At 44.4% G+C, this 27,544-nt stretch overlaps 1 protein-coding gene across 3 annotated transcripts in view; it reads right to left on the reverse strand.

The window, feature by feature from the left end:
• LOC126291738 (speckle-type POZ protein-like) overlaps positions 1-27,166 on the reverse strand; it is a 45,372-nt gene extending 18,206 nt beyond the window's left edge. Inside the window, exons 1-2 of one of the 3 annotated variants that reach the window (XM_049985412.1) lie at positions 26,935-27,166; positions 14,328-14,417 (exon numbers count right to left, since the gene is read on the reverse strand). In XM_049985412.1, the coding sequence (XP_049841369.1) occupies positions 14,328-14,367 (40 nt within the window). In that variant the 5' untranslated portion in view covers positions 14,368-14,417; positions 26,935-27,166. Of the gene's footprint in view, positions 1-14,327; positions 14,418-26,330; positions 26,797-26,848 lie in introns of those variants that run through there. The other 2 variants (XM_049985410.1, XM_049985411.1) reach the window with 2 other exon arrangements.
• Positions 27,167-27,544: the final 378 nt, after the last annotated feature.

Here is a 27,544-nt window from a genome sequence, read left to right on the forward strand (position 1 = left end):
TTAACTTTCCAAAGCATCGAATTTATTAAATCATTATGTCCCTACAGGATTTTAGATATAAGGCAATATTTCGACGTACCAAACAGTTTCACTCTGCCAATCCATTTCAGTCACCCGACATGTTTACGAAAACAACATGACAACTTGATTTCGAGCGGAAATATATCTGCCTTAGTTCTGCAAAGAAAATGCACTTTTTGTAGCTAGTGCAACCAGAGACCAACTGACGGGTTGGAAATATACTCCATTTTTAGTGTTAATGGGACAGCTCCAGTGAATAATAGTGTGACCATCCTCCACATAAATCATGCACAGTGGGAGGTATGCGCAGAACACATTAAGAATATTTAGATCAAAAGCCTTATCTTGATATGACAGTTGGCATATGTACTTAGTGAAGTACTTAAGTGCTTATGATGCAAGTGAACTGGTTTACCATTCATATACATGAAAGTAAGTACAGTACTTTTTATTACTTCATAACAATGTCTTTAAATTTCAGGAACTATAACTGTTTAGGGCGTGTGACCTACGAAATTAGCTTCAAATCAAACATCTTTACCAGCCAGTTACAAAATTACATTTTTGCTTTCCTGATAGAATGTTATCTGCTTTGCAGACATATGCTGTAGGCCAATTACAGATTTTCAGAAATGTTGCATGAAGAGATTATAAGATCAACAAAATTAAAACAGGTGTCACAGACTGCAGTCAAATTAAATCCACATTATACTGAGGTTAAGAAATGAACAGTGATGGTTGTAGAAAATTCCACTTGAGTATCAACGTAAGTGATGGATGATTTGCAGAAAATGTAAATGCAGAATAGGAGTAAAAAGAAAAACTGACCAGAAAATAGTGTAGAGTGCATTTTTTTTTGAAAGTACTTGTCTGGAGTGTAGTCTTGTATGGAAGTCAAACGTGGGTAATTAGCAATACGAAAGAGACTACGACTCTACTGTGGTGCTTCAAAAGTATGCTGAAAATTAGCCAAGTAGATCAGATAATTATTTGAGTACTAAACTGAATTGCAGAGGGAACAATTTTTTTGGTGTAACTAAACCATATGTAATTGGAAGAAGTAATTAGTGTGTGTAGTCTGCATTCAATTTTTCAAAGTACGTCCTCAGTCTGTGAGGTTTGTCTGCAGTAACAAGATAAAATCTATGAAGTTTGATGTATTTGACTAAGGAAAATTAGTATATGCAGCAATTATTAGACCCTAACGAAGGAAACAAAGGATCAACGAAGCTTTGACTACAACCATAACAAAGGAAATTACAGGAAACTATTTAGAGAATTATTATTTAACATGTTTCCTACTAATTTGCAAGCAATAATTTACAGTTCAATTGAAATAATGCCTGTGTGAAACTGCATCAAATTCTTTATCAACAGTAAAACCTATGAAGTCAGTGCCTACTGGATCACTTAATATATTCAATTTTTTCTGGATAAAAGTTTAAATGCCGTGTGAAGCTGAAACTATCAATGGAAATGAAATTAATGTTCCTGGACCTCCTTCAGAAAACTTTACTAGTCAGTTATGGCAGTATGTTCTATTTTGCTAACATTCTCCATATAGGCATGCAGTTAAGTCATTCATTACAGCACAATGTTGTATTTGAAAGAATTTAAGGAATAATGCTTAAACAATGAAGTGTTTATAAGAACAATGTGTGTATACTCTTAGTCAAGTCTCGTTCAGTGTAACTGATTCCACTGTAGCCCAGTCAAATTACTTAGTGGGTAATATATATTTAGTTCATTACCTTAGAATGTGCTGCATTGTTCTATCACTCCACGTACTTCAGTGGTCTGTGTAAGTCCAAAATCAGAAAATACCCAATTTCCTGTCAAAAACTAGCTATAAAATACATACTTTCACTGAATTTAACCAGTTGCAAATTGCTATTCCCGAGTAGAATGAAGTGTCACAGTATCATTTGAAGCTCATTATCTTTATGATTAGTAAGATTACAAAAACGCAAATGTCCGTTTTACAATACTGATGAAAAATGGTTATGGAGTTATTTATGTCGTATCTATTGTCGACAAACATTGTTTCCATTTTCTGTACAAATGAAGTGTGTTACAACAATGTACTCCGACGAGGAAGACAGCAGTGCCTCCAGCGTGACTAAATAAGGATGGGTCCTAAGATTTTGGTACTCAGCACAGATATATTCAGCCTATACTGGTTATCACTGACGGTAAAGTATGAAGTTTAAGAACAGGCTAGAGCTGAGTACTGGAACGATCTTACGTTGGTCTCAAATGTGCTGATGAAATTTCAATCTACATTAATTTATTTGTTATGTGACAATATCTCTTGAGCTTTTATTTGTGGTTACCTCCCCCACAAAACAATACCGAGACTTCAGTAAAAAGAACTTTGATAAATACCACTCAGTAGTTACCAAACTATTATTAGGATCATTTGATATTTTTGAGTAACATTTGCCGCCAATACCATGTAATGGCACTTCGCTGTGCTCAAAATGTTCCATGAAAACAAGTATTACTTTCAAGACACAAAACACTGACACGGAAGAGAGCGTCTCCATATCATCACAACCCAGCCGTAGACAGAGCAATTTAGGTTAAAACTTGCGTATCACGTTAGCTCCTTCAGTTCCCATTCCTCTGCTCTCATCCGCTTTTTTTCCATTTCAACAGTATCTTTATGCAGATAGAAGCGCCTGCTTATTTTGCCAAGCATAAAAACACGGAGGGACATTTCTTTGTAAGTTAGGGGTTTTCCATTTTACTGCTAAGTACGTCCAAGAATCATCCCTACGTGATCACTCAGTTTATGCCCCTGATTGTACACACAGATCAGCCAGATCATTAAGACAGCCGAACTACTATTTGATAAAAATCCGCCATGCGACAGCTGTCACCTGGCGAGAAATGACCGCTATTCAGATATGTGCACAATGGATGTAGCACCAGCGATAGTGCTATTTGCGTAGAATGGGGAAGCCACGCGATCCGAGTTGGACCAAGGGCAGACTGATGGCCCAGAGGCTCGACACGAGCTTCTCGGAAACTGAATGACTTGGCGGGTGTTCGAGGACTGCTGCGGTGAAATCGTGACCAGGCGGGTTGGGGTGGTGACCCAACATTACAGTTATCTGACGTCATAGGCTGGGCCGACTGGTGAAACAGGACAGCCGGCGAAATGTGGTGTAACTAACATCAGACTTAATCATATTAACAGAAACTTCCATCGGTTATTGGTAGAATAACATTACAATAAATGAAAAGCACCAGTTTGCTATTGGTCTACAATATTAGTTTTATTGTTAACCGGTTTTCGGCTTACAAGGCCAACTTCAGATATTTACTTTGTATTATCACCAAAGAATTTAAATGCTAGCAGACAACATTGGAAGAGAAGTAACAAGACTGAAGTAGAAAAATACAGGAAGCAACTTTGGAATGAAGAAGTAAAAACTGAACATTACATCAATGTTATTCAACCTGTATATTGAGCAAGCAGTGAAGGAAACAAAAGAAAAATTCGGAGTAGGTATTAAAATCCATGAATTAAAATGTTGACGTTCGCCAATGACAGACTTGGAAGAGCAGTTGAACGGAATGGACAGTGTCTTGAAAGGAGAATATAAGATGAACATCAAGAAAAGCAAAACGAGGATAATGTAACGTAGTCTAATTCAGTCGGGTGATGCTGAGGGAATTAGATTAGGAAATGAGACACTTCAAGTAGTAAAGGAGTTTTGCCATTTGGGGATCAAAGTAACTGATGATGGTCGAAGTAGAGGGCATGTAAAATGTAGACTAGCAATGGCAAGGAAAGCATTTCTGAAGAGAAATTTGTTAACATATAGATTTAAGTGTCAGGAAGTCGTTTCTGAAAGTATTTGTATGGAGTGTAGCCATGTATGGAAGTGAAACACGGACGATAACTAGTTTGGACAAGAAGAGAATAGAAGCTTTCGAAATGTGGTGCTACAGAAGAATGCTGAAGATTAGATGGGTAGATCACATAACTAATGAGGTGTTGAATAGAATTTGGGAGGAGTTCGTGGCACAACTTGACTAGAAGAAGGGATCGGTTGGTAGGACATGTTCTGAGGCATCAAGGGATCACCAGTTTAGTATCGGAGGGCAGCATGGAGGGTAAAAATCATAGAGGGAGACCAAGAGATGAATACACTAAGCAGATTCAGAAGGATGTAGGTTGCAGTAGGTACTGGGAGATGAAGGTTGCACAGGTTAGAGTAGCATGGAGAGCTCCATCAAACCAGTCTCAGGACTGAGGACCACAACAACATAAATAACAATGGAGTAGACAGGAAAACCTTTAGTACAAAATAGGAATAGCATGCCTACATAAGTTTCTATTGATAAACAAAACTAATAAAATAAAATTAGTATTAGACAAGGCTGCATCAGGAGGTATGAAACATGGAGTAGGATTACAAAACCAATTAAAAGAAGAGACAGTTATCAATGTAAATACAGAATACATAAGGAACTTAAGTAATATCAATAACAGAAATTAATAAATGCAGAAAAATGGAGGTGTTTGAGGGAACCTACACTTTGAGAGTGTGGTGGTACTGCAATTTGGTTGGTTGGTTGGTTGATTGGGGTTGAAGGGACCAAACAGCAAGGTCATCAGTCCCTTGTTACAAAGACGGTCAGTTCCGACAGAGGGACAGCTCAGAAGAGTCAAAAACGATAAAGGTAAAAAGTAAAAGGCTAAAAAAAAAGTGCAGTTGTGTCGTCAATGATAAAAACACAAGGAGGGAAGTCAGTAAATGGGCAAACTCAAGAGAGGAAATATCCCACCTGTGAAGCAGTACAAGCAAGACCACATGCTATTTAAAAGCGTTCAACCGCCAGAGTGTAAAAGGGCGGATTGTAAAAGGGATTAAACAAACCTAAAAGGCGATAAAAACAGTAAAAGGGAAAAAAAGATAGAACATGGCCAGGGAGGGGAGTCAGGAATCTCCAAGCACAGCCTACAGTGGGAGACATCCCAACCCTCACCGCCCTGCCCCTACTCCAGAGGGAGATGAAAATCCTTAAAACTGAGAATAAAAACCACTTTCACGGAGGAAACTGAGAACCAGTTCAACCATCCGGGAATCGTCTGCTAATATTAAGGGTAAAGTGCAGGGAAGTCTGTACTTAGTACGCAGAGCTAAAAGAAGGGGGCATTCCACCAAAATGTGGGCCACTGACTGGAAAGCTCCACAACCACAAAGTGGGGGTGGCTCACCACGCAAAAGAAAACCATGGGTCAGCCTGGTATGGCCGATGCGAAGACGACAGAGGGTGGTTGAGTCCTTTCGCGAGAGGCTTAAGGAAGAACGCCATGGGACAGGTGTCACCTTAATCGCACGAAGTTTATTAGACAAGGAGGTAGCCTCCCAGGATGTGGCCCATGATTGCGCAAAGTGGGATTTGAGATGAAGCCGTAAATCCGCCACAGGAGGGGTGACAGGGAATGGGGGGTAAGTGACTGCTCCCCCAGCCAAACGATCAGCAAGCTCATTTCCTTGGATGCCCACATGGCCAGGGACCCAAAGGAAGCTAACAGAGCAAGCAGCATGGTGGAGATCAGCGAGATGGTCATGGATGGAGGAGACCAAGGGATGACGGGAGAAACACTGGTCAAGTGCCTGAAGGCCACTCATTGAGTCTGTACATAACAAAACGCGATTGAGCTTGGACTGTTTAATAAAGGCCAGGGCCCGGGAGACCGCCATCAATTCCGCAGTGAACACCCCACATGCATTTGGCAGGAGATGATTTTCCATGCCTACAGAGGAGGTGAAGGCATAGCCCACACGATCAGCAGATTTAGAGCCATCAGTGTAAAACACAACAGCATCCCGAAACTCAGATAAAATGCGGCGGAAAAAACAACGGAACACCATCGGGGGAACGGAATCTTTCGGACCTCGGCAGAGATCCATCCGAACTCGGGGCCGAGGAACTAACCAAGGAGGTGTGTTGGGGAGGGAACGTGAGATACAGGAAAAGGAAGGAAGCTGAAAATCACGGCGAAGAGACGCTAGGCGGAGCCCAACCGGTAAACCCGCCCGAGGGCGGGAGTCAGGTGGGCGACTTCCTTGGGCAGGGAACAGGATAGAATAGGAAGGATGAGTGGGAGAGGAACGGACAGCGATTGCATACGAAACCAGAAGCTGGGAGCGCCGAACGGAAAGGGGGGGGATCCCAGCCTCAACCAGGAGACTATCTACAGGGCTAGTCGGGAAGGCACCGATGGCCAAACGGATACCACGATGGTGGACCGGATCCAAGAGGTGCAATGTAGAAGGGGCAGCTGAACCGTAAACTTGACAACCATAGTCCAAGCGAGACAACACTAAGGCCCGATAAAGGTGGAGGAGAGTGGAACGGTCAGCACCCCAAGAGGTGTGGGCAAGGAAGCGAAGGACATTTAGTTTACGGAAACATCCTATCTTCAGGCGTCTGATATGAGGCAGCCAAGTGAGCTTGTTGTCGAAAAGAAGGCCAAGGAAACGAAACTGTGGGACCACAGGTAATCGTTGTGCATTGAGATAGAGCTCTGGATTGGGGTGGACTGTCACACGGCGACAAAAGTGGACCACTCGCGATTTTAAAGGAGAAAACTGAAATCCGTGTGAGATGGTCCATGCAGAGGCACGCCGTATAGCACCCTGGAGCTGACGCTCTGCAGCGGCCATCGAAGAGGAACTAACCCAAATGCAGAAATCATCCACATACAGAGCAGGAGTGACCAAAGGACCGACGGAGGCCACAAGTCCATCTATAGCAATGAGGAACAGAAGTACACTCAATACGGAACCCTGAGGGATGCCATTCTCCTGGGTTCGCGGAGAACTTAAAACTGTACCAACCCTAACCCTAAACGAACGATGAAACAAGAACTGGCGGATAAAAATCGGGAGTGGGCCCCGAAGACCCCACTCATGAAGTGTAAGTAAAATATGATGGCGCCAAGCCGTATCATAGGCCTTGCGAAGGTCGAAAAATACAGCAACCAAATGGCGGCGCTGGGAAAAGGCCTGCCGAACTGCGGATTCCAAGCGAAGTAAATGATCGATCGGAGACCGTCCCTCTCGGAAGCCACACTGGTAAGGGGACAACAGACGCCGAGATTCGAGGACCCAAGTGAGCCGACGGGCTACCATCCGTTCAAGTAACTTACAAACAACGTTCGTCAGACTAATTGGCCGATAGCTGTCGACGAACAGGGGGTTCTTACCGGGCTTAATGACGGGAACCACGATGCTATCCCTCCATTGAGAAGGGAAGTCACCCTGGAGCCAAATACGGTTAAATACCCGGAGAAGATGTCGCTGTTGTGGAGCACTGAGATGTTGAAGCAGTTGGTTATGAATGAAGTCTGGGCCAGGGGCCGTATCATGAGAAGAGGAGAGTGCGGAAAGAAGTTCCCATTCAGTAAAAGCGTCGTTGTATGATTCTGACTGGCTGGGGGTAAAACATAAGGCGGAAGCTTCGGCCCGCTGTTTCTGGGGAAGGAAAGCAGCCGGATAGGAGGCTGATGCCGACGCTGTTGCAAAATGGGTCGCAAGGTGTTCCGCGAGTATCAACGGGTCCGTGCAAAGGCCATCCGGGAGGTGAAGACCCGGGAGGGTAGACTGCCGATGGCAACCTTGGAGAGAGCGAAGTGTAGCCCATACCCGCGACAGAGGGACAGCAGAACCGAGGGAAGAAGCAAAGCGTTCCCAACACATCCGTTTGCTCCGTTTGATTAAGTAACGGGCCCTTGCGCGAAGGCGTTTAAAGGTAATAAGATTGGCAACGGATGGATGCCTCTTAAGGTGTTGCAAAGCTCGACGGCGATCACGGATGGCAACGGCAATGTCGGAACTCCACCAAGGGACCTGCCGGCGGCGAAATGGTCCAGATGAGCGCGGGATAGCAAGGCTAGCAGCGTGAACAATCGCGTCAGACATGTCACGTATGACATCATCAATACCATCCGACAATGAGGGAGAAAAAACGACCTGTGCAGTATACAGAGGCCAATTGGCACGTTGGAAGGACCAACGAGGTGATCTGTCCATGGGGGAGCGGGAAGGGAGCGAGAGAATCAACGGGAAGTGGTCACTATCGCAAAGGTCGTCGTGCGGTGACCATTTTAGGGAAGGGAGGAGGGAGGGAGAAGAGAGAGAAAGATCAATGGCAGAAAAGCTACCATGACCGGCACTGAAATGGGTTGGGGAGCCATCGTTAAGAAGGCACAAGTCGTGGTCGGTAATAAACTGGTCAATGAGATGACCCCGACTAGATGGAAATGCACTGCCCCACAAGGGATGATGTGCATTAAAATCGCCAAGTATAAGGAAGGGAGGAGGAAGTTGCTGAAGGAGGGCACTTAAGGAGGCAGGTGTAGGAGTTCTGTCAGGAGGGAGATACAGATTGCAAATTGTGACTCCAGAGTCCAGGTGGATCCTAACAGCAACTGCTTCCAATGTAGTTTGGAGAGGAATCCACGTGCTGGCAATGTCCGTTCGGACCAACGTGCAAACTCCACCAGACGCCCGTAGGGGGCCGACCCGATTTCGACAGAAAGCACGGAAGCCACGGAGGGTTGGTGAGTGACCACCAGTAAAATGAGTTTCTTGTAGAACCACACAAGCCGCAGAGTAAAACGAAAGAAGGGGTTGCAACTCCGGTAGGTGACGGTAATAGCCATTACAGTTCCACTGGATAGCCAAAGAACGATGAGTCAATTGGGGGGTGAACAGGCTAATGTCAGTCATGCCGGTGGGTCACCACCCGTCACCGACAAGGAGGGGGCGACATCCATGAATAACAGGTCAGAGTTAGGTTGTGAAGATGGGGACGAGACCTCTGGCGATACCAGAGACTCCTTGTCCCGGGACTTGTGCTTCTTCTTTCTTTCTGTTTGGGATCGTGGAGGGCTGTGCAACAAAATGGAGCCAGCCACAGCAAGATCGGGAACAGAAAGAGAGCGGGCGATCTGAGGGCCCGCAGACCGTGGTTCTCGTGGTGGCCGCGTGGCAGCAGACCTTTGGCCTGGAAGGTGCCGGGAAGGGGGATCCCGCGAGGGGCGCCCATGACCGGCAGACGCCGAAGAAGCAGGACACTTCTCCAGCCGGGGAGAGGAAGCGGTGCCCGGGGGGGATGGTGTGGGAACCGCAGGGGGAGGGCGGAGGAAAGGGGTTTGGGACTGGGGTAAGGAATGAGGAGGAGGGGGTGAAGATACTGCTGAAGCATAACTAGTTGTCAGGGTCACTGGATGAAGGCGTGTATACTTTTTACGGGCCTCGGTATAGGTGAGACGATCAAGAGTCTTATACTCCTGTATCTTTTTCTCTTTCTGATACACTGGGCAATCCAGTGACCGTGAAGAATGATTTCCACGACAATTTACGCACACAGGAGGGGGAACACAGGAACTTCCCTCATGGAACGGATGTCCACAGTCACCACAGAGGGGGGCCTGCGAACAGCGCGAAGACATGTGGCCAAAACGCAAACACTTGAAACATCGCATAGGTGGTGGGATGTATGGCTTCACGTCACACCGATAGACCATAATCTTGACCTTCTCAGGGAGGGTGTCCCCTTCAAAGGCCAAGATAAAGGCACCAGTGTCAACGCGGTTGTCCTTCGGACCCCTCTGAACCCGCCGAACAAAGTGAACCCCCCGCCGGCTTAGATTGTCCCGAAGTTCCTCATCAGATTGAAGGAGGAGGTCTCTATGGAAAATTACACCTTGCACCATGTTCAAGGACTGGTGTGGGGTAATTGACACAGGAATCGTACCAAGATGGGTACAGGCACGGAGAGCTGCAGACTGGGTAGCTGAAGCGGTTTTAATCAACAGCGACCCAGACCGCATCTTGCTGATAGAATCCACCTCGCCAAACTTGTCTTCGATGTGTTCAACAAAAAACATAGGTTTCGTATGAGTAAAAGTATCCCCATCAGTTCTGGCGCAAACCAGATAGCGAGGGAAAGGTTTCGCCCCCAGCCGACGAGCCTGGCCCTCCTCCCAGGGGGTAGCCACGGAAGGGAAGGCGGAAGGGGCAGAGGAAGCAGCACGTGAAGAATCTTTTCCAGTCAAAGAGACGGCCGGAGAACGGCCAGAGTTGTGGACTCTTATGCGTTTCATGAGCATAGTGTCCGCCCTGATACCACCCACTCCGATCAGGGGCTCTCCTCATGGGCGCCACCCAGCCACAGCAAGGGCCGTCTGGCACGGCGGCCATTGCTGGGAGTTCCGATGCTCCAGGACGACAAGCAACCACTCCTAGGCTTACATGAGGAGGTCACAGCTCAGGTATCAGACGTGTGATCCCTGTGTTTTCAGGGGGCTCAACCAAAAGGGTACATAGCGACCCCACCACACGGGCTGGCTACCGTGCTGGCTATGGACCCTAGCGTCAAACAACGACGTAAAGGAAACGATGGTATCAATGATGATGGCACACGCCGGAGACACTAGGTAAGGTGCTCTTCCCCAAATGGCTCACACTACAGAAGAAAATTTAGTGATGGAGGTCAAACCCCAGAGGGGACCAGAGAATACCAAAAGGATGAAGGAATTACAGAACAAGGCCGAATTGCAAGGTCAACAGAACCAGGAGAATAGCAGGGCCAACATAAGGAAGGACACCATAAGTAGGGACACCAAGAGAGGGAGAGGAGAGGTCGGAGGGAAGGATGAAGGACAGGAAAGGAGGGGAAGGGAAAGGAAATGCAGCCCGGAAAAAGAAGGAAGGCTGCAATAGCTCGGGGCCCCGTGCTCGCCACGCACGTACTCACGAAAGGACCGCGAGCCCCCTGGGGGGGGTACTGCAATTTAACATTGACATTATAATCAAAGCAGTGGCTGTGTACCAGTTTTCATTAAATAAATGAGCGAATTAAAATATGAACAGTATTTGATGAGAACTACAAGGGGTGTGAAACATGGACAGTCAGGCAGAGGCATATCTTCTTTTAATTGGTTGTGTATCACTCTCCATGTTTCATACCTCCTGATGCAGCCTTGTCTAATACTCATTTTATTTTATTAGTTTTGTTTATTAATAGAAACTTATGTAGGCATGCTATTCCTATTTTGTGCTAAACCTTTTCCTGTCTACTACATTGTTATTTATGTACTGTTCATTTTTACTTTTTCTTTCCAAAGATGTTACTTTATGTTTCTACTTCAGTCTAGATGTGTTACTTCTCTTCCAATGTTGTCTGCTAACATTTAACTTCTTTGGTGATAATACTCAGTAAATGTCTGAAGATGGCCTTGTAAGCCGAGAACCGGTGAACAATGAAAGTTATGCTGTAGAACAAAAGCAAACTGGTGCTTTTCATTCATCAGACTTAATGCTGGGCAGAGTACAAATGTGTGAACACGCAGCGCTTCGAATGCTCCAAATGCCTCCACAGCCGATGACCCATGCATGTGTCAGTCTATCACCACAACATTGGCAATTACGACTCAAATGGGCACGTGACCATCGGCTCTGGATGCTGGCGCAGTGGCAGAGTGTTGCATATTCTGATGACTACACCTTCTTCATGATGCAGATGGGAGAGTGTGAACCAGTCATCTGCCAGGGGATCAGCTCCTTTGACATCTGTACTGCAGGACAGAGACAAGCTGGCAGCATCTTCATTATGCTCTGGGCAATGTTCACATCAATCGTGGGTCTAGTGAAGCTCCTATAATTCACAATGATGACCAAAGAGTATCCTACACTGGTTGCAGACTACATATGCCGATCCATTACGGCCATGTTTCCCAATGCCAGTGACAATTTTCATCAAGATAATGTGTCATGTCACAATGCCAGGAGTGTGGTGGAGTGGTTTGAGGAACACAGTGTAGAATTCCAATAGGAGTACAGACCCTCCAACTCGCCATATCTGAAAACCCAACACAACATATGTGAACGTGGCTTCAGAGCTGATCACCCGTTTCCCTTCCTGGAATTTACGGGATTTGGGTGGCGGCTCGTGCGTTCGAGTTACCAGTGCCTCATTACTTCCACGCCATGACACTGCCGCTGTTACCTGCGCCAAAGGTGGACGTACTGGCTCTAAAGTAGGTGATCATAATGTTCTGGCGTATCAGTGTATACACAAAAAGATAGCACAGTGAAAAATAATTAGCAATACAACGTGTAAAGAGATGACAGAAAAACACCGATGTAAGTAACCAACACTGTCACAGCTTCACTTCTGCCAGTATCTCGTCTCCTACCTTCCAAACTTCACAGAAGCTCTCCTGCGAACCTTTCAGGACTAGCACTTTTAGAAGAAAGGCTATTTGCGGAGACATGGCATAGCCACAGCCCATTCCAGTCACACTTGTCAGTTTAGTGATGTTAAATTGACACATGCATGGGTCATTGGCTGTGGAGGCATTAGATCATTCGGAGCACTGCGTGCTCACACACACACACACACACACACACACACACACACACACACACACACACACACACACACACATTTGTACTCAGCCCAGCAATAAATTTTATAATTGCACTATAGTTCGCCACCCGTCCTATTTCACCGGTCTGCTGTGCCTATGACATCCGACATCTGCCCAGGCTGTGGCTAAGCCATGTCTCCGCAAAATCCTTTCTTCCAGGAGTGCTAGTTCTGCAAGGTTAGGAGGAGAGCTTCTGTGAAGTTTGGAAGGTAGGAGACGAGATACTGGCAGAAGTGAAGCTGTGAGCACAGGGCGTGAGTCGTGATTGGGTAGCTCAGATGGTAGAGCATTTGCCCGCGAAAGGCAAAGGTTCCGAGTTCGAGTCTTGGTCCATCACACAGTTTCAATCTGACAGTAAGCGTCATACCGGCGCACTCTCTACTGCAGAGTGAAAATCCCATTCAACCAACCCTTTGCATTGCCAAAGAGTGAAGAGGGAAAATGATACCAACCTGCTACACTTCAATAAAACATTTGAAATTATAAAAATTGTAGCAAGCGTACGTGACGTTCACAACAATCACGAGCTAATATGAGTATTCCTATGAAGGTGGCAGGGGTAAAATAAGGGAGCGAAAGGCTATTTACTATTTGTACAGAAAGCAGATGCCAGTTATGAGTGTCGAGGGACAGGGAAAGGAAGCAGTGGTTGGGAAGGGAGTGAGACAGGATTGTAGCCTCTCCCCGATGCTATTAAATCTGCATATTGAGCAAGCAGTAAAGGAAACAAAAGAAAAATTTGGAGTAGGTATTAAAATCCAGGGAGAAAAAATAAAAACTTTGAGGTTTGCCGATGACATTGTAATTCTGTCAGAGGCAGCAAAGGACTTGGAAGAGCAATTGAATGGAATGGACAGTGTCTTGAAAGAAGGGAATAAGATGAACATCAACAGTAGCAAAACGAGTATAATGGAATGTAGTCGAATTAAGTCGGGTGATGCTGTGGGAATTAGATTAGGAAATGAGAAAGTAGTAAAGCAGTTTTGCTATTTGGGGAGCAAAATAACTGCTGATGGTCGAAGTAGAGGAGATATAAAATGTAGACTGGTAATGGCAAGGAAAGCGTTTCTGAAGAAGAGAAATTCGTTAACATCGAGTATAGATTTAAATGCCAGGAAGTCGTTTCTGAAAATATTTGTATGGAGTCTAACCATGTATGGAAGTGAAACGTAGACGATAAATAACTTAGAAAAGAAGAGAATAGAATAGAAGCTTTCGAAATGTGGTGCTACAGAAGAATGCTGAAGAGTAGATGGGTAGATCATATAACTAATGAGGAGGTATTGAATAGGATTGGGGAGAAAAGTTTGTGGCACTACTTCACTAGAAGCAGGGACCGATTGGTAGGACATGTTCTGAGGCATCAAGGGACCACCAATTTAGTACTGGAAGGCAGGGTGGAGGGTAAAATTCGTAGAGGAAGACGAAGAGATGAATACACTAAGCAGATCCAGAAGGATGTAGGTTGCAGTAGGTACTGGGAGATGAAGCTTGCACAGGATAGAGCAGCATAGAAAGCTGCATCAAACCAGTCACAGGACTGAAGACCACAACAACATGACATGCGCTCTATTTTGACTATGCATAGGAAGGTCTCTTCCTACCTCTACTCAGCAGTATTTGTTAGAAAGTGTATCAAAATAGTTTAAGCCATTTTACATATTGGGAAATTAAACAATGGTCCATCACATTTATTCATATTCACTGAAAATCACACTGAAATAAAAGCAGTGTTATACAAAAAAATTTTAGGACCGCAGTGCCATTATAATAATGATAGTACATTTTAGTTTTCACAATATTTGTAGAGTGAAACATGTAATGAAAAGGCAAAGTTTAATACCTGTAGAGAAAGAATAATTGTTGCTCGAATTGAAACTCATGGTGCCAGCACAATTGCCAGGGCCTTCATTCAACGAAACGATCCTCTTTCCTGCAATAGAAAAGCCATACTGTTTTCTTACTTGGCATCATGTATGTAAGTAGCTACCTTCTAAACAAGTTTATAAATTGTTTATGTTAACGGTATCTCGTTGAAGTACAGCATAAAAAATAAGTTTAGAATATTTAATATTTGTTGGTGTATTATTCGGATCGCACAACGAGAGGCTTGAGAATCAGGGTTTCATATGTACATGACAACAAGGTATTTAGCACCTAGTTTGGTATTAATCGACTGGCTACGGAAGCATATATAAAACAGAAAGCAACCCTGACTACGTATATTCATGAAGTACAGTAATAGGAAATAACGAAATCTAAATCAAAACGTTAGGAAATTGGAAATTCATTTGTTAGTAGGCTGCTTAGGTTTTTATGTTGGTAACGTCACCTAACGCTCCGTATGAAAAGCACTGGCTGTGCTGTGTGTGGCTGGTTTGCTTTGTTGGAATTTGCTATTGTAGTGTTGGGCAGTTGTATGTGAACAGCGTGTAGCGTTGCACAGTTGGTGAGCAGCCAGCAGTGGTGGATGTGGGGAGAGATGGAGTTTTGAGAGAGGATGATCTGGACGTGTGTCCATCAGAGACAGTAAATTTGTAAGACTATTTTTTTGTGGTTTTAGGGCGCACAACTACAATGGTCATTAGCGCCCTGACTAATTTAGGAATGTACCACGAGGCACAAGGTTGAAACAGCAACTAAACGGGACAACACTATAAAAGACGTATTAACAGACATAGGATTAAAAAACTACAGCATAATCAAACGTCCTTAGACAGGTGTCAAGTTGATGAAACGAAGAACGCGAGCAGCAGCTCCTGGGTCATCCGCTAAAATGGCATCCAGAGTACATGGCAGGCCAATATCAAGACGCAGCGTAGTAAAATCCGGACAGGACGTTAAAATGTGGCGGAGCGTCAGCAATTGCCGACATGGACAGAACGGCGCCGGCGCAGTCGTCAGCAGATGGCGATGGCTGAACCGGCAGTGTCCAAGTCGTAGCCGGGCCAAAACGACCTCCTCCCGCCGAGGACGTGAGGAGGACGTCCAAGCCGCGGGAAGAGGTTTCAAGGCCCGAAGCTTGTTGGTTGGAGCGAATGCTGAGAATATTCCAGTGAATATGTGCCATCGTGAGAAGATGCAAGAAGGGGTTATCTCTAAGGCCGCTGAGGGCCCGGCTTCGAGCGAGCACTGTCGCCGCTAGCAGTAGGCGGACAGTCATCGTCCATTTGTTCTATAGGTTCATCGGCCATCTTGTGAAGATGGCCGGAAGGGGGAGCTTCCTCCGCTGGTGAATGGCCATATGTTCGGCTACCAGCGGTGCGGCCAGGAGAAACGGATGACGGCCTGGGGCGGCAACCGCTGGGTGGCGCAGGAGAAGAAATGCGCCGTGGCGGGGAAGGAGAACTGTGCTTCCTATGAGCCTTCTTGGAAGGCCGTTTTGTGGAAGGAGTGGTCGATGGCTGAGGGTTCGATGTACATAGGTCTGCACGAGACGGTTCTTTCTTGAAGGTCCGTGCTTCTGACTTCTGGGTCTTCGTCCTGGCAGAAGCTGATAAAGATGCTTGTGTCGGAGGGGCGACGGAAGGAAGAGGAGACGTCGACCGGGCGATCTTAGCACTGGCCGAACGGACGACCGTAGTGCTGATAGTCAGATAGCATGTCTGCGTTGCCACCTCCCTGGTAATCCGGGGAGAGGCGAGGACAGTACAGTATTTCCCCGCTGGGAGCAACGTGGGCTTCCTACTAGTAAACAGCTTGCGAGCAGCCGAGGTGGACACACTCTTTGACCCGAATTTCTTGGATACAGCGTTCTTCCTCAGGTCACACCTCCCGAGAAACGGATGGAGGGACCAATCGGATGGTCGGAAGGTGTCAGCTCAGGCAATCACCCCTCCCTGGGCCTGGCCTTTACCAGGGGGTACGTGCGTGCCTTACTTGTCTACCCAGGGCGGGGAATTACGCGTTGCCCCGTCACCGGCTACGCGTGGGTCGGCCTTCAGGCACGCACAGGGAGGAAGGAAGAAGAGAAAAAAGAAAGGAAAGAGGGAAAGAAAGGACAGACTGTCTCAAACCCCGGGGCGGAGGCAAGGGGAAGGGGGGCGGGGGCAAGGAGAAGAGTAAGTAAGACAGTGAGATGGAGAAGAACAAAGAAAGGAACCAGCCAAAGGAAGGAAGGAACCAACCAAAGGAAGGAAGGAACCAACCAAAGGAAGGAAGGAACCAACCAAAGGAAGGAAGAAGTGAAAAACCAAAATGAACCCAAATATAGGTCGTGAAACCGTCCGTCTCCGGACGCAGGCGCTAACTACCCCCTTGAGGGAGAGGGACTCCTTTCAGTCGCCTCTTACGACAGGCAGGAATACCTCGGGCCTATTCTAACCCCCGGACCCGCAATGGGGGGCAGTTTATGTGAAACTCTTATGTTTTCATCACTTTTTTGGGAGCGATTATCACACATCCACAAGAAAACCTAAATCGGGCAAGGTAGAAGAGTGTTTTTTACCCATTCGCCAAGTGTACAAGTTAGGTGGGTCGACAACATATTCCTGTCATGTGACGCACATGCTGTCACCAGTGTCGTATGGAATATATCAGACGTGTTTTCATGCGGAGGAATCGGTTGACCTATGACCTTGTCATCAAATGTTTTCGATTTCCGTTGGAGAGGCACATACTTTCGTCTACTAATCGCACGGTTTTGCGGTGCGGTCGTAAAACACAGACAAACTTATTACAGTGAACAGAGACGTCAATGAACCAACAAAGATCATAACTGCGAAAATAAAGAAATTAAACTTTTCACTCGAAGGAAGACTTGAAACAAGAACCTCTATGACTGCTGCTCACGCTAACCACGGGACCACGGCGCTCCTTATCTCTCACTGTCTTTGTGTTGCCTATCTTGCACATAAACTACTCAGTTTGTATATTTTGCTTATGTTTTTCGTAGTTCCACACAACTTCTTCCTGTTTTCTTGATTGATCTGTGTTCAGTTTTTCGAGGACTATCCACTGTGCCAATCTGAGGGGGGTGTGATGGGGAGGTTCCCTTGTTAGACTATTACCCGGGACTGATGACGCCGTAGTTTGGTCCCTTTACTCCCAACCAACCAACCAGAGCGCAACTAGACATTTGCTAGTACCCCCAGCCCTCCACCTCCCTGCCTCCCATCGTCTGTTGCTCCCCCCCTTCTCACATTACCACCAACTTTAGTACCTAACTAAAATTTGTTGCAATGAATAAGAAGTTCGTGATGAACCGTAAGTGCTACCCACAAGTAATAAGACAGCTAACCATCCAAATAGGGCAGAAACTTGGTACAAAATATGCTTCCCCTGCATTACTCCTCTCCATTGCCGCACTTTTCAGGGCTGCACCCAGCAACCCCAATTAAAAACGAGCAAGTGATAATACGTGCGCTACACTTACTGTTCGTATATCAATCGATTGCTGCACTCATTTCTGAACTGACCAACTGGAAGAGTTCAGGCTGTTAATGCTTTGTGTCTGACGACAGTGATCTCTCTACATCCTGCATGTAGAAGTCTGGTCTCTGAGTATATGACTGGAGCGTGTCTGCACACACGTGTGCTTTGCATCGTCCGCCATGTTGTAGTTTGGCAAACAAATTTCTATAGGTCTGTACGTGACAAAGAATTGCAGACTGGTTTATTATTTTGAACTTTGTCGTTATATGATGTAATAGGCTGATCTTGGAGCGGAATCGAAAAGTATATTCTCTTCTTGTTCTCGTGACATATCCTACCAGCCATGTTGTAATTTCGCAAGAAACGAAGTATGAGCATCTATGACTGGCACGATCAGACAGCTGAAGTTCGTCATCCAGGTTGTATACAGATAAGGCAGCAACCCCAATTAAAAACGAGCAAGTGATAATACGTGCGCTACACTTACTGTTCGTATATCAATCGATTGCTGCACTCATTTCTGAACTGACCAACTGGAAGAGTTCAGGCTGTTAATGCTTTGTGTCTGACGACAGGCATTGATAGTAGTAGTAGTAGTAGTAGTAGTAGTCGTGCAGTCAATCCATTTGACACATTTCAGAGCGAGTAACGAATCAATTCCTGGAATACTGCGCGTACCATTTACAACTAAGACAAAACATTTTCTTCAGATATTGAGCATGTCAGAATAAGATTTTCATTCTGCAGCGGATTGTGCGCTGATATGGAACTTCGTGGCAGATTAAAACTGTGCCGGACCGAGACTCGAACTCGGGACCTTCGCCTTTCGCGGGCAAGTGCTCTACCATCTGAGCTATCCTAGCACGACTCGCGCTCCGTCGTACCAGCTTTACTTCTGCCAGTACCTCGTCTCCTACCTTCCAAACTTTACAGAAGCTCTCCTGCGAAACTCACTACTAGCACTCCTGGAAGAAAGATATTGCGGAGACATGTTTGTAGTGGGTGGACTATGTGAGCAACCTGTAACTTCCATCACATTAATACTACTAATTGAGAATAACTGTTTACAACGTTTATAAACAGTATTAGAGTCTTACAAAATTGTAATAGTAACGATCTTCCCAAAATGGTTTCGTGACAAACTGACTGGTTTAGCTTTTACACCTCAGAAAATTTCATTTTAGCCCTCAGGGAATGATTACCCCCGTGAGCCACACAGCCACATCAAGACGTGGCTGGGAACACGTAATACAGTTACATAAGGCCACAGCATTGGTGGATAATGTACAGAACGCAATTTAAGAATAAAAACTCCGAATAGGGGCTATTTAAATGTTGCAAAACAAATCACACACAATACGTACTATTTTATGCTTTTGACAAAATCCCATATTTCTCTGTCAACATCTCACTCTTGATTGTACGATGACTTTTCTAAACAGTGTGGAAGACTGCTGTATCCCAACTGTGGCAGCATTGTCACGACTCTACGGTATGTGCAGTGCGGGGGTGACCAATGCGGGAACCATTTTTCAAGTTACTTTTCAGGTTACGTACACAAACATAGCAAAAAGATTGGTATTCTTACAATCATAAAAGGCGTCACTGTAGCGTGGGTCTTTTCCTAAAATGATGGAATATGGCTACTTCCTCATAATTAAGAGTGATTTGAAAATGACATGATATACTGATGTTACAAATGTGCTTGACAATGACCTTCAGTCTAAATTATCTAATGGCACGATTACACATCACATTACAGCCGCTTAGGACCATGTTTAGGTTTACTGTAGTTCGATCCACGAACGACGGCGTTCCGGGCATGTCGATTCACGGGCAGAAATTACATTGAAACTTCCTGGTAGATTAAAACTGTCTGCCGGACCGAGTCTCGAACTCGGGACCTTTGCCTTTCGCGGGCAAGTGCTCTACTAGAGCAGTTGCCCGCCAAAGGCAAAGGCCCCGAGTTCGAGTCTTGGTCGGGCACACAGTTTTAATCTGCCAGCAAGTTTCATATCAGCGCACACTCCGCTGCAGAGTGAAAATCTCAGTCAGGAATTGCATTGTTGACGATTCCAAGAGACAGTTGCGGTACGCCCACGTGCGTGCTTTCCGCTTGGAGAAAGCGTATATCCTGCAAATTATATCTCTCGCTTATGCAGAATTTGTCACTTGCAGTGATCTCTATACAGCCTGGATGGTGAACTTCAGCTGTCTGATCGTGCCAGTCAGATGCTCATACTTCGTTTCTTGCGAAATTACAACATGGCTGGTAGGATATGTCACGAGAACAAGAAGAGAATGTACTTTTCGATTCCGCTCCAACATCAGCCAATTACATCACATAACGACGAAGTTCAAAATAATAAACCAGTCTGCAATTCCTTGTCACGTACAGACCGATGGAAATTTGTTTGCCAAACTACAACATGGCGGACCATGCAAAGCATACGTGTGTGCAGACACGCTCCAGTCATATACTCAGAGACCAGACTTCTACATCCAGGATGTATAGAGATCACTGATCACTTGCCACGTCTATCAACGATGGTAACTCGCAACAAGTGGAATCTAAACTCACTCAACTACTCGCTACCATAAACTTTAATGCATGAATTAGCGGCGGCATTCACAGCAGAGCGCACAGAACATACCGAACGGTTAAAATTTCTGGTCTCAGGGGTAAAACACACGCAGCGAGAGGCTGCTCGCAATTTGTACAGAAAACAGATGGCAGGCACAACAGTCGAGCGGCATGAAAGGGAAGCGGTGGTTGAGAAGGCATTGAGACAGGCTTTTAATCTATCCCAGTATAACTCGATTTGTATTTTGAACAAGCAATAGAGGAAGCAAAAGAAAAATCAAGAGTAGGAATTATTCAGGTAGAAGAAATAAAAAATCTGAGGATTGCCGATGACATCTACATCCATACTCCGCAAGCCACCTGACGGTGTGTGGCAGAGTGCACCTTGAGTACCTCTATCGGTTCTCCTTTCTGTTCCAGTCTCGTATTGTACGTGGAAAGAAGGATTGTCGGTATGCTTCTGTGTGGGCTCTAATCTCTCTGATTTTATCCTCATGGTTTCTTCGCGAGATATACGTAGGAGGGAGCAATGTACTGCTTGACTCCTCGGTGAAGGTATGTTCTCGAAACTTCAACAAAAGCCCGTATCGAGCTACTGAGCGTCTCTCCTGCAGAGTCTTCCACTGGAGTTTATCTATCATCTCCGTAACGCTTTCGCGATTACTAAATGATCCTGTAACGAAGCGCGCTGCTCTCCGTTGGATCTTCTCTATCTCTTCTATCAACCCTATCTGGTACGGATCCCACACTGCTGAGCAGTATTCAAGCAGTGGGCGAACAAGCGTACTGTAACCTACTTCCTTTGTTGTCGGATTGCATTTCCTTACGATTCTTCCAATGAATCTCAGTCTGGCATCTGCTTTACCGACGATCAACTTTACGTGATCATTCCATTTTAAATCACTCCTAATGCGTACTCCCAGATAATTTATGGAATTAACTGCTTCCAGTTGCTGACCTATTTTGTAGCTAAATGATAAGGGACCTATCTTTCTATGTATTCTCACAACATTACACTTTTCTACATTGAGATTCAATTGCCATTCCGTGCACCATGCGTCAATTCGCTGCTGATCCTCCTGCATTTCAGTACAATTTTCCATTGTTGCAACCTCTCGATACACCACAGCATCATCTGCAAAAAGCCTGAGTGAACTTCCGATGTCATCCACCAGGTCATTTATGTATATTGTGAATAGCAACGATCCTATGACACTCCCCTGCGGCACACCTGAAATCACTCTTACTTCGGAAGACTTCTCTCCATTGAGAATGACATGCTGCGTTCTGTTATCTAGGAACCCCTCAATCCTATCACACAATTGATCTGATAGTCCGTATGCTCTTACTTTGTTCATTAAACGACTGTGGGGAACTGTGTCAAACGCCTTGCGGACGTCAAGAAACACATTGTAATTCTGTCAGACAGGAAACGACTTTGAAGAGCGGCTAAACGGAATGAACAGTGTCTTGAAAGTAGGATGTAAGATGAACCTCTACAAAAGCAAAACAAGGAGAATAGAATATAATCTAATTAAATCCTCTGATTCTGGGGGAGTTTGATTAGGAAATGTGAATGTAATTGATGCGATTTGGTATTTGGTAATAAAAATAACTTATGATGGTCGAAGTAGGAAGGATACAAAAATACAGACTAGCAATGGGAAGAGAAGCATTTCTGAAGAAGAGAAATCCGTTAACATCGAGAATAAAGCGTCGGGAAGTCGTTTCTGAAAGCATTTGTATTGTGTGAGCTGTCATGTCTCTTGCAGCGATCTCTCCGCGATATTTTCAGAAATTTTATAAATTATATAACTCGGTATATATTTCTAAATATCTCTTATCTTATTGATTCCTAAACTTTAATATACGATGATTATCAATGCAAAGTAGTTTCAAGCCCTATTATTCCTTGGAGCGTCCATTTACTCCATGGAACAGCTTCTCTGCTATCTATGTTTTCTCTTATTAAAAGAACGATTCAGATCTTGCCGATTAGCCGTGAAAGAACGAAGATGTATATGTATGTATTGTTCAGCTAGTCGCCATCTTTATGAGATTCTGTATAAGAAGGAATTTAATACATGAACTAAACTAAAGTAAGTGTGTTCGCGTATTATTTAACTGATTATTATTGACAGTGTCTGCTTACTACGCTGTGTTGCACGGGATCAGAGGGGAACGTCTGATTTACACTGGACGAACCTGCCGTTTCGTATGCTCAAGATATCCAGTTTATTACTTCCAATAAATAGGCTAACACCGCCTTACCAGCAGATCTCCGATCTTCCCCATGTGATCACCGAAAGTTAATAATTACAAATTTTTTCAGGAGATCGACTGACAATTTTCGTCGCACCGAGACTTCGAAATTGCTTCACTACCTTATGGAATTTAAGTTAAGCTCAATTTAATCAGGATAGAACAGTATTTAACTGTGTGAATGTGATAATCCTGCTTTGTGAATGAAATTCCCGTAATATACGCATGTTTTTTTACTATCCTGATCAGTGAAGCTACATCACGTCCGTGTGAGGTTTTTAAATTTCAGATCCCACAAAAAAATTTTAAAGAGCCGTGTATGGACGTGAAGCACGGACGACAGTCTACGCAAGAAGAGAATAGAAGCATTTTAGATGTGCTGCATCAAGGGATCAATTTAGTAGTAAAGGGAAGCGTTGGGGGTAAACATCGTAGAGAGACCAAGATAGGAATACAGTAAGCAGATTCGGAAGGACGTAGCTTGCAGTAGTTACTTTAACAGGAAGAGGCTTGCACAGCACAGGGTGGAGAGCTGCATCATCAAACAAGTCTGGACTGAAGACCACAACAGCACCACCTGAACTGAAACCCAGTAACAGAAATATCGACATTTAATGTACGTTGAATCAAATTGCTTCATTGGTATAAGTCCTCTGCTATGTAGAGCAAATTTTTTTGTTCAGTTTTAACAATGGCTGTATTAGATGACGCTGAGTTTAGTTGTAGGAAAGGTAAAGACACCAGCGGGGTAGTTCTGATGTTGGGGATGATAATGGAAGCAAGACTGAACAAAATCAAGATATCAGTAGGATTTGTCGACCTGGAAAAAGCGTTTGACAGTTTCAAGTGGTGCAGAGTTCTGAGGAGAATAGGGGTAAACTATAGCGAATAATGGGTAGTGTACCTTATGTGCAGGAGGCGAAGAACGAAGTACTCTGATTAGAAAGGGTGTATGACTGATATAATCTATACTTTGAAGAAACAGTGACGGGAATAAAGCTCCAAGGGTGGAATTAAAATTCAAGGTGGACGGATATCAATCTTAACAATCGCTGACAACATTTGCATCAAGTAAAAAAACTACAAGATCTGCTGATAGGAATGAACAGTATAACGAGCTCAAACTTTGGGCTGAGAATAAATCCAAGAAAGACAAAAGTAATGATTATATATATATATATATCCTGGCAATCAGCTGCAACAATTATACATATAATAAGTTGTTGAAAGTCGTTTGTCGTGGAAAAACTGGCGACTTCGAACATCATTATGTTTTCCGCAAACAAAGTTGTATTTCACAAATGTTATTGTCTTCATAATGTTGACCACTTATAGTTAACGGAAGACGTAGAAATGATATTCCGAAACGAATACGTATAGCGTGAGTCAAACGTTCGAATTAGAATAGAAACCCACGAACACAAATTTGCTGTGGCAGGTTTGAAATATGAACTCCGTTACTCGCTCGTTACGCTTTAAGGACAGATGTCGAATGGGCCGAAACGAGCCGCCGCATAACAGCGTATTTGCCTGCTTACTTCGAAAGAAGGTAGGTGCGGTCCCTAGCGCAACTTGTAACATCGTCGAAAATAAGTGCGAACGTGAGAGCTTTGGTACACCGTGTTAAACGGAAAAATGGAGGCGGTACAATTGGAGAGCGATCCGCCTTCACCAACATGCATAAGCAATTCATTAATAGTTTATATATATATATATATATTTGAATTACAAAAACTAATAAAAAATGTTGCAGGGCGCGAGATTCGATCCGGCGACCTTCGCATTACGAATCAGAGCGCTTACCGCTGCGCCACGACGCTGTAGAAAACTTAATCGTAGATAGTACTTTACCGCGACGGTTTCTTTTAACTGTCGATTTTCTCGACAACGGCTGAGAAGTGCATCTTGGTGCTTTGCCACATTACACCTCTGGCCGTGAGCTTTTATTATGCGGAGCATGACTCGAATATGAATTTCACAATTGGTGGCCTCCCCTTGTGAGAAGCATTCCTGGCGAAGTTTAGTGGTATTAAACATAGGTCTTAATTTGAGGGAGAAATTACTGTGAATGTGTATTTGGAACACAGCATTGTATGGCAGTGAAACGGACTCTTGGGAAACAGATGTGGTGCTACAGACGAATGTTGAACACTAGGTGGACTGATAAGGTAAGGAATGAGATTCTCTGGAAAATTGGAAAGTAACATATGGAAAACAGACAAGGGACTGGATGACAGGGCTTGTGCTAAAACATAACGAAATTACTTCCATGGTGCTAGGAGCTATTGAGAGTAGAAACTGTAGAAGGCACATTGTATTGCATCCAACAGAAAACTGAGTACGTAAACTGCAAGTGCTGTTCTGAGATGAATAGGTTGGCACAGCAGCAGCAGAGGAATTTGTGGCTGGCTGCAACATTCCAGTCAGACATGAGCAAAAAGAAAAGCCCCTTACTGAATGAACTTCAACGTACGATTGAACAGCCAACCTGTTTCACATAAATGGTAGGTACATTCACCTGGGTTTCGACAACTACTAGGGGTGTCTTCAGAGTGACATGTTGCTATATCTTAGATTGCTAAAAAGCAATAGTCAGAATCTCAAGCAGTTATGCTCACGTCAAAAAATATAGCGTTCTAGCCCTTGCCACGTGTGCCCAGTAGGGAATAACATCAGACATCACGCTAAAAATATTTCTTATTTATCTGTTATTTATTAGATGGCATGCGCCACAGCCAGGTGTCTTTCTTTGAACTTTAAATGAATTTCTGAAACTCTCAGGCCATCTTTTAAGCTAAATACATAAACAACTCTTCATAAATTTTACACGAATGTCTTGGTTGATGTATTCTGCTTTATCATGACATTTCTTCTGTCAACTATAAATCACGTAGCAGGTTGCAGAAACCATTTTAGTTAGGAATATAACATTGAATTTAACGGCCTTTTAACTTCTGCCACTGGCTAAAAATCGTAATGTAATTAACAGCGTCCCTCGTCACTGTTCGTTAAGAATGATATTCACTAGCTCTGAAATGCATATTTCATCGATTCGTAATAACGAAAATCTGCTCCCAGCTGCTTAAACTGGGTAAATTTCTTTCTCTGCATTAGTTATTTCTTTTGCCTACAACTTTCCATCTGCGTTTTTTGGCTTTGTTACCTCTAGAACAGCCAAGGTAAACCCAGGTTTTGTTTCTGTACGAAACGAACAGTGAACTTAAGATACATCGCAACAGGGTGGGGCTGCAATCACCCAGTGTATTCGGTCGGGATGTGTGTAGGCTGGAAAGAAGCTGGTCGGTGGGTCGATAAGTTAGTGCGTCTGTGGAGGCCTTCAGGCTGGAATGTGACAGTCTTGTTATGATTTGCCGAAGTCAACGAATGTTTATTCCAAGTAAAGGTGATGGGAATACACTAACGGGTAGCATACCTTGATGTAGAAATAGGCGCAATTTTTAAGCACCTTGCCGCATTTAACACACCTTAGCTTAAAAACTACATCTGCAAACTGAATTCGGAAAAACTACATTACATTATGCACAGTCGCTGATATGTTTATGCATCTGATTCACATATATGGTACACAAAGTACGAAAACTGGAAAGAGTCCACTAAAACTTTTACCTACTGCCGTGCAGTCCGAAGTCCTGTGCAGGTCTTTCAATTGGGCGCCCCCTCCTCGATTTTAGTGTGCCTAACCGGGTCCATAAATTCTACCGGGGAAAGGGGACTTTAAAAGTAAAACCATCAGTGGTTTCTTCAAGTAACAAATGACGTATGGCTAAAAGACTGAGAATTCCGTAGTCCGACCGGAATTCTAATTTGTGACTTCTGTATCCAGATACGAGCATTCCCACTATTCCGCAGATCGGGAGTCTTAATGCAGCTACGTGACACGACGAGAAATCTATAGACTTTAATATTGTTAAACACGTGTAGTATTTATTGACGACACTGCGGACTATGGCACGAAAGACGGCGCACACGAACAGCCACCGTTAAAACTCTGAAGAAAACAAATTTGAAATAGCAGGAACGTCAACAACACAACAGAAGCTGTTGCAACGACAGCTGGACGCTGCAACACGAAATCAGAATCTGATGTGTTCAAAGTTGCAAATCAAACGATGGATTTTGCTCACCTCTGATAACTTCGAGTAACCGATTAAATGGGGATACAAGGGTAGCGCTTCGCCAGCCGTGGAGTCAACACAGACATAGAACTTACTCGCTAAGTGTGCAGATATCGCCTGTGGCGCTACGACAGTTGGATATCCGCACTACCAGCATAACAGCGTCCTTGAGGTTGACAAAGCTGAAATAAAACCTATATAATTTTGGTAGTACAGTTGCAGTAACTTGCGTATGTATCATGAACTCTTAATAATGTCGAAATATATTTCATACATTCAGTACGCCCACACTAGCATTATCAGTCAGTGAACTAACAAGCATTAGATAAAAGTATCCAGAACAAAGTTGTTACGTAGCAATTCAGCAAAGATGATCGCGAAAGTGTCTGATTACCTCTATTTCTCAAGATACAGCGCAATGTCGTACAAACAATAATAAACTATGATTATTACTTTCTAGAAATTACGTATAAATTCTGTATCTACATCTACATTCAGACTCGCTAGAGACCTGACGGTGTGTGGCAGAGGGTACTTGAACCTCCCGCCTCCTACACCTTCTGCCCTTTCCTGTACTGCTCGCAGATGGTGCGTGGAAAGAATTAGTATTGGTAAGACTCGAATGATGTCACACAAGTGCTCCGTTTACTTGTACGCACACCCACATTGTCCAAGAACGTTGATATACGTCGAATGTTAGGAATT

Source organism: Schistocerca gregaria, chromosome 9 (assembly GCF_023897955.1).
Source record: "Schistocerca gregaria isolate iqSchGreg1 chromosome 9, iqSchGreg1.2, whole genome shotgun sequence".
Lineage (NCBI taxonomy): Eukaryota > Metazoa > Arthropoda > Insecta > Orthoptera > Acrididae > Schistocerca > Schistocerca gregaria.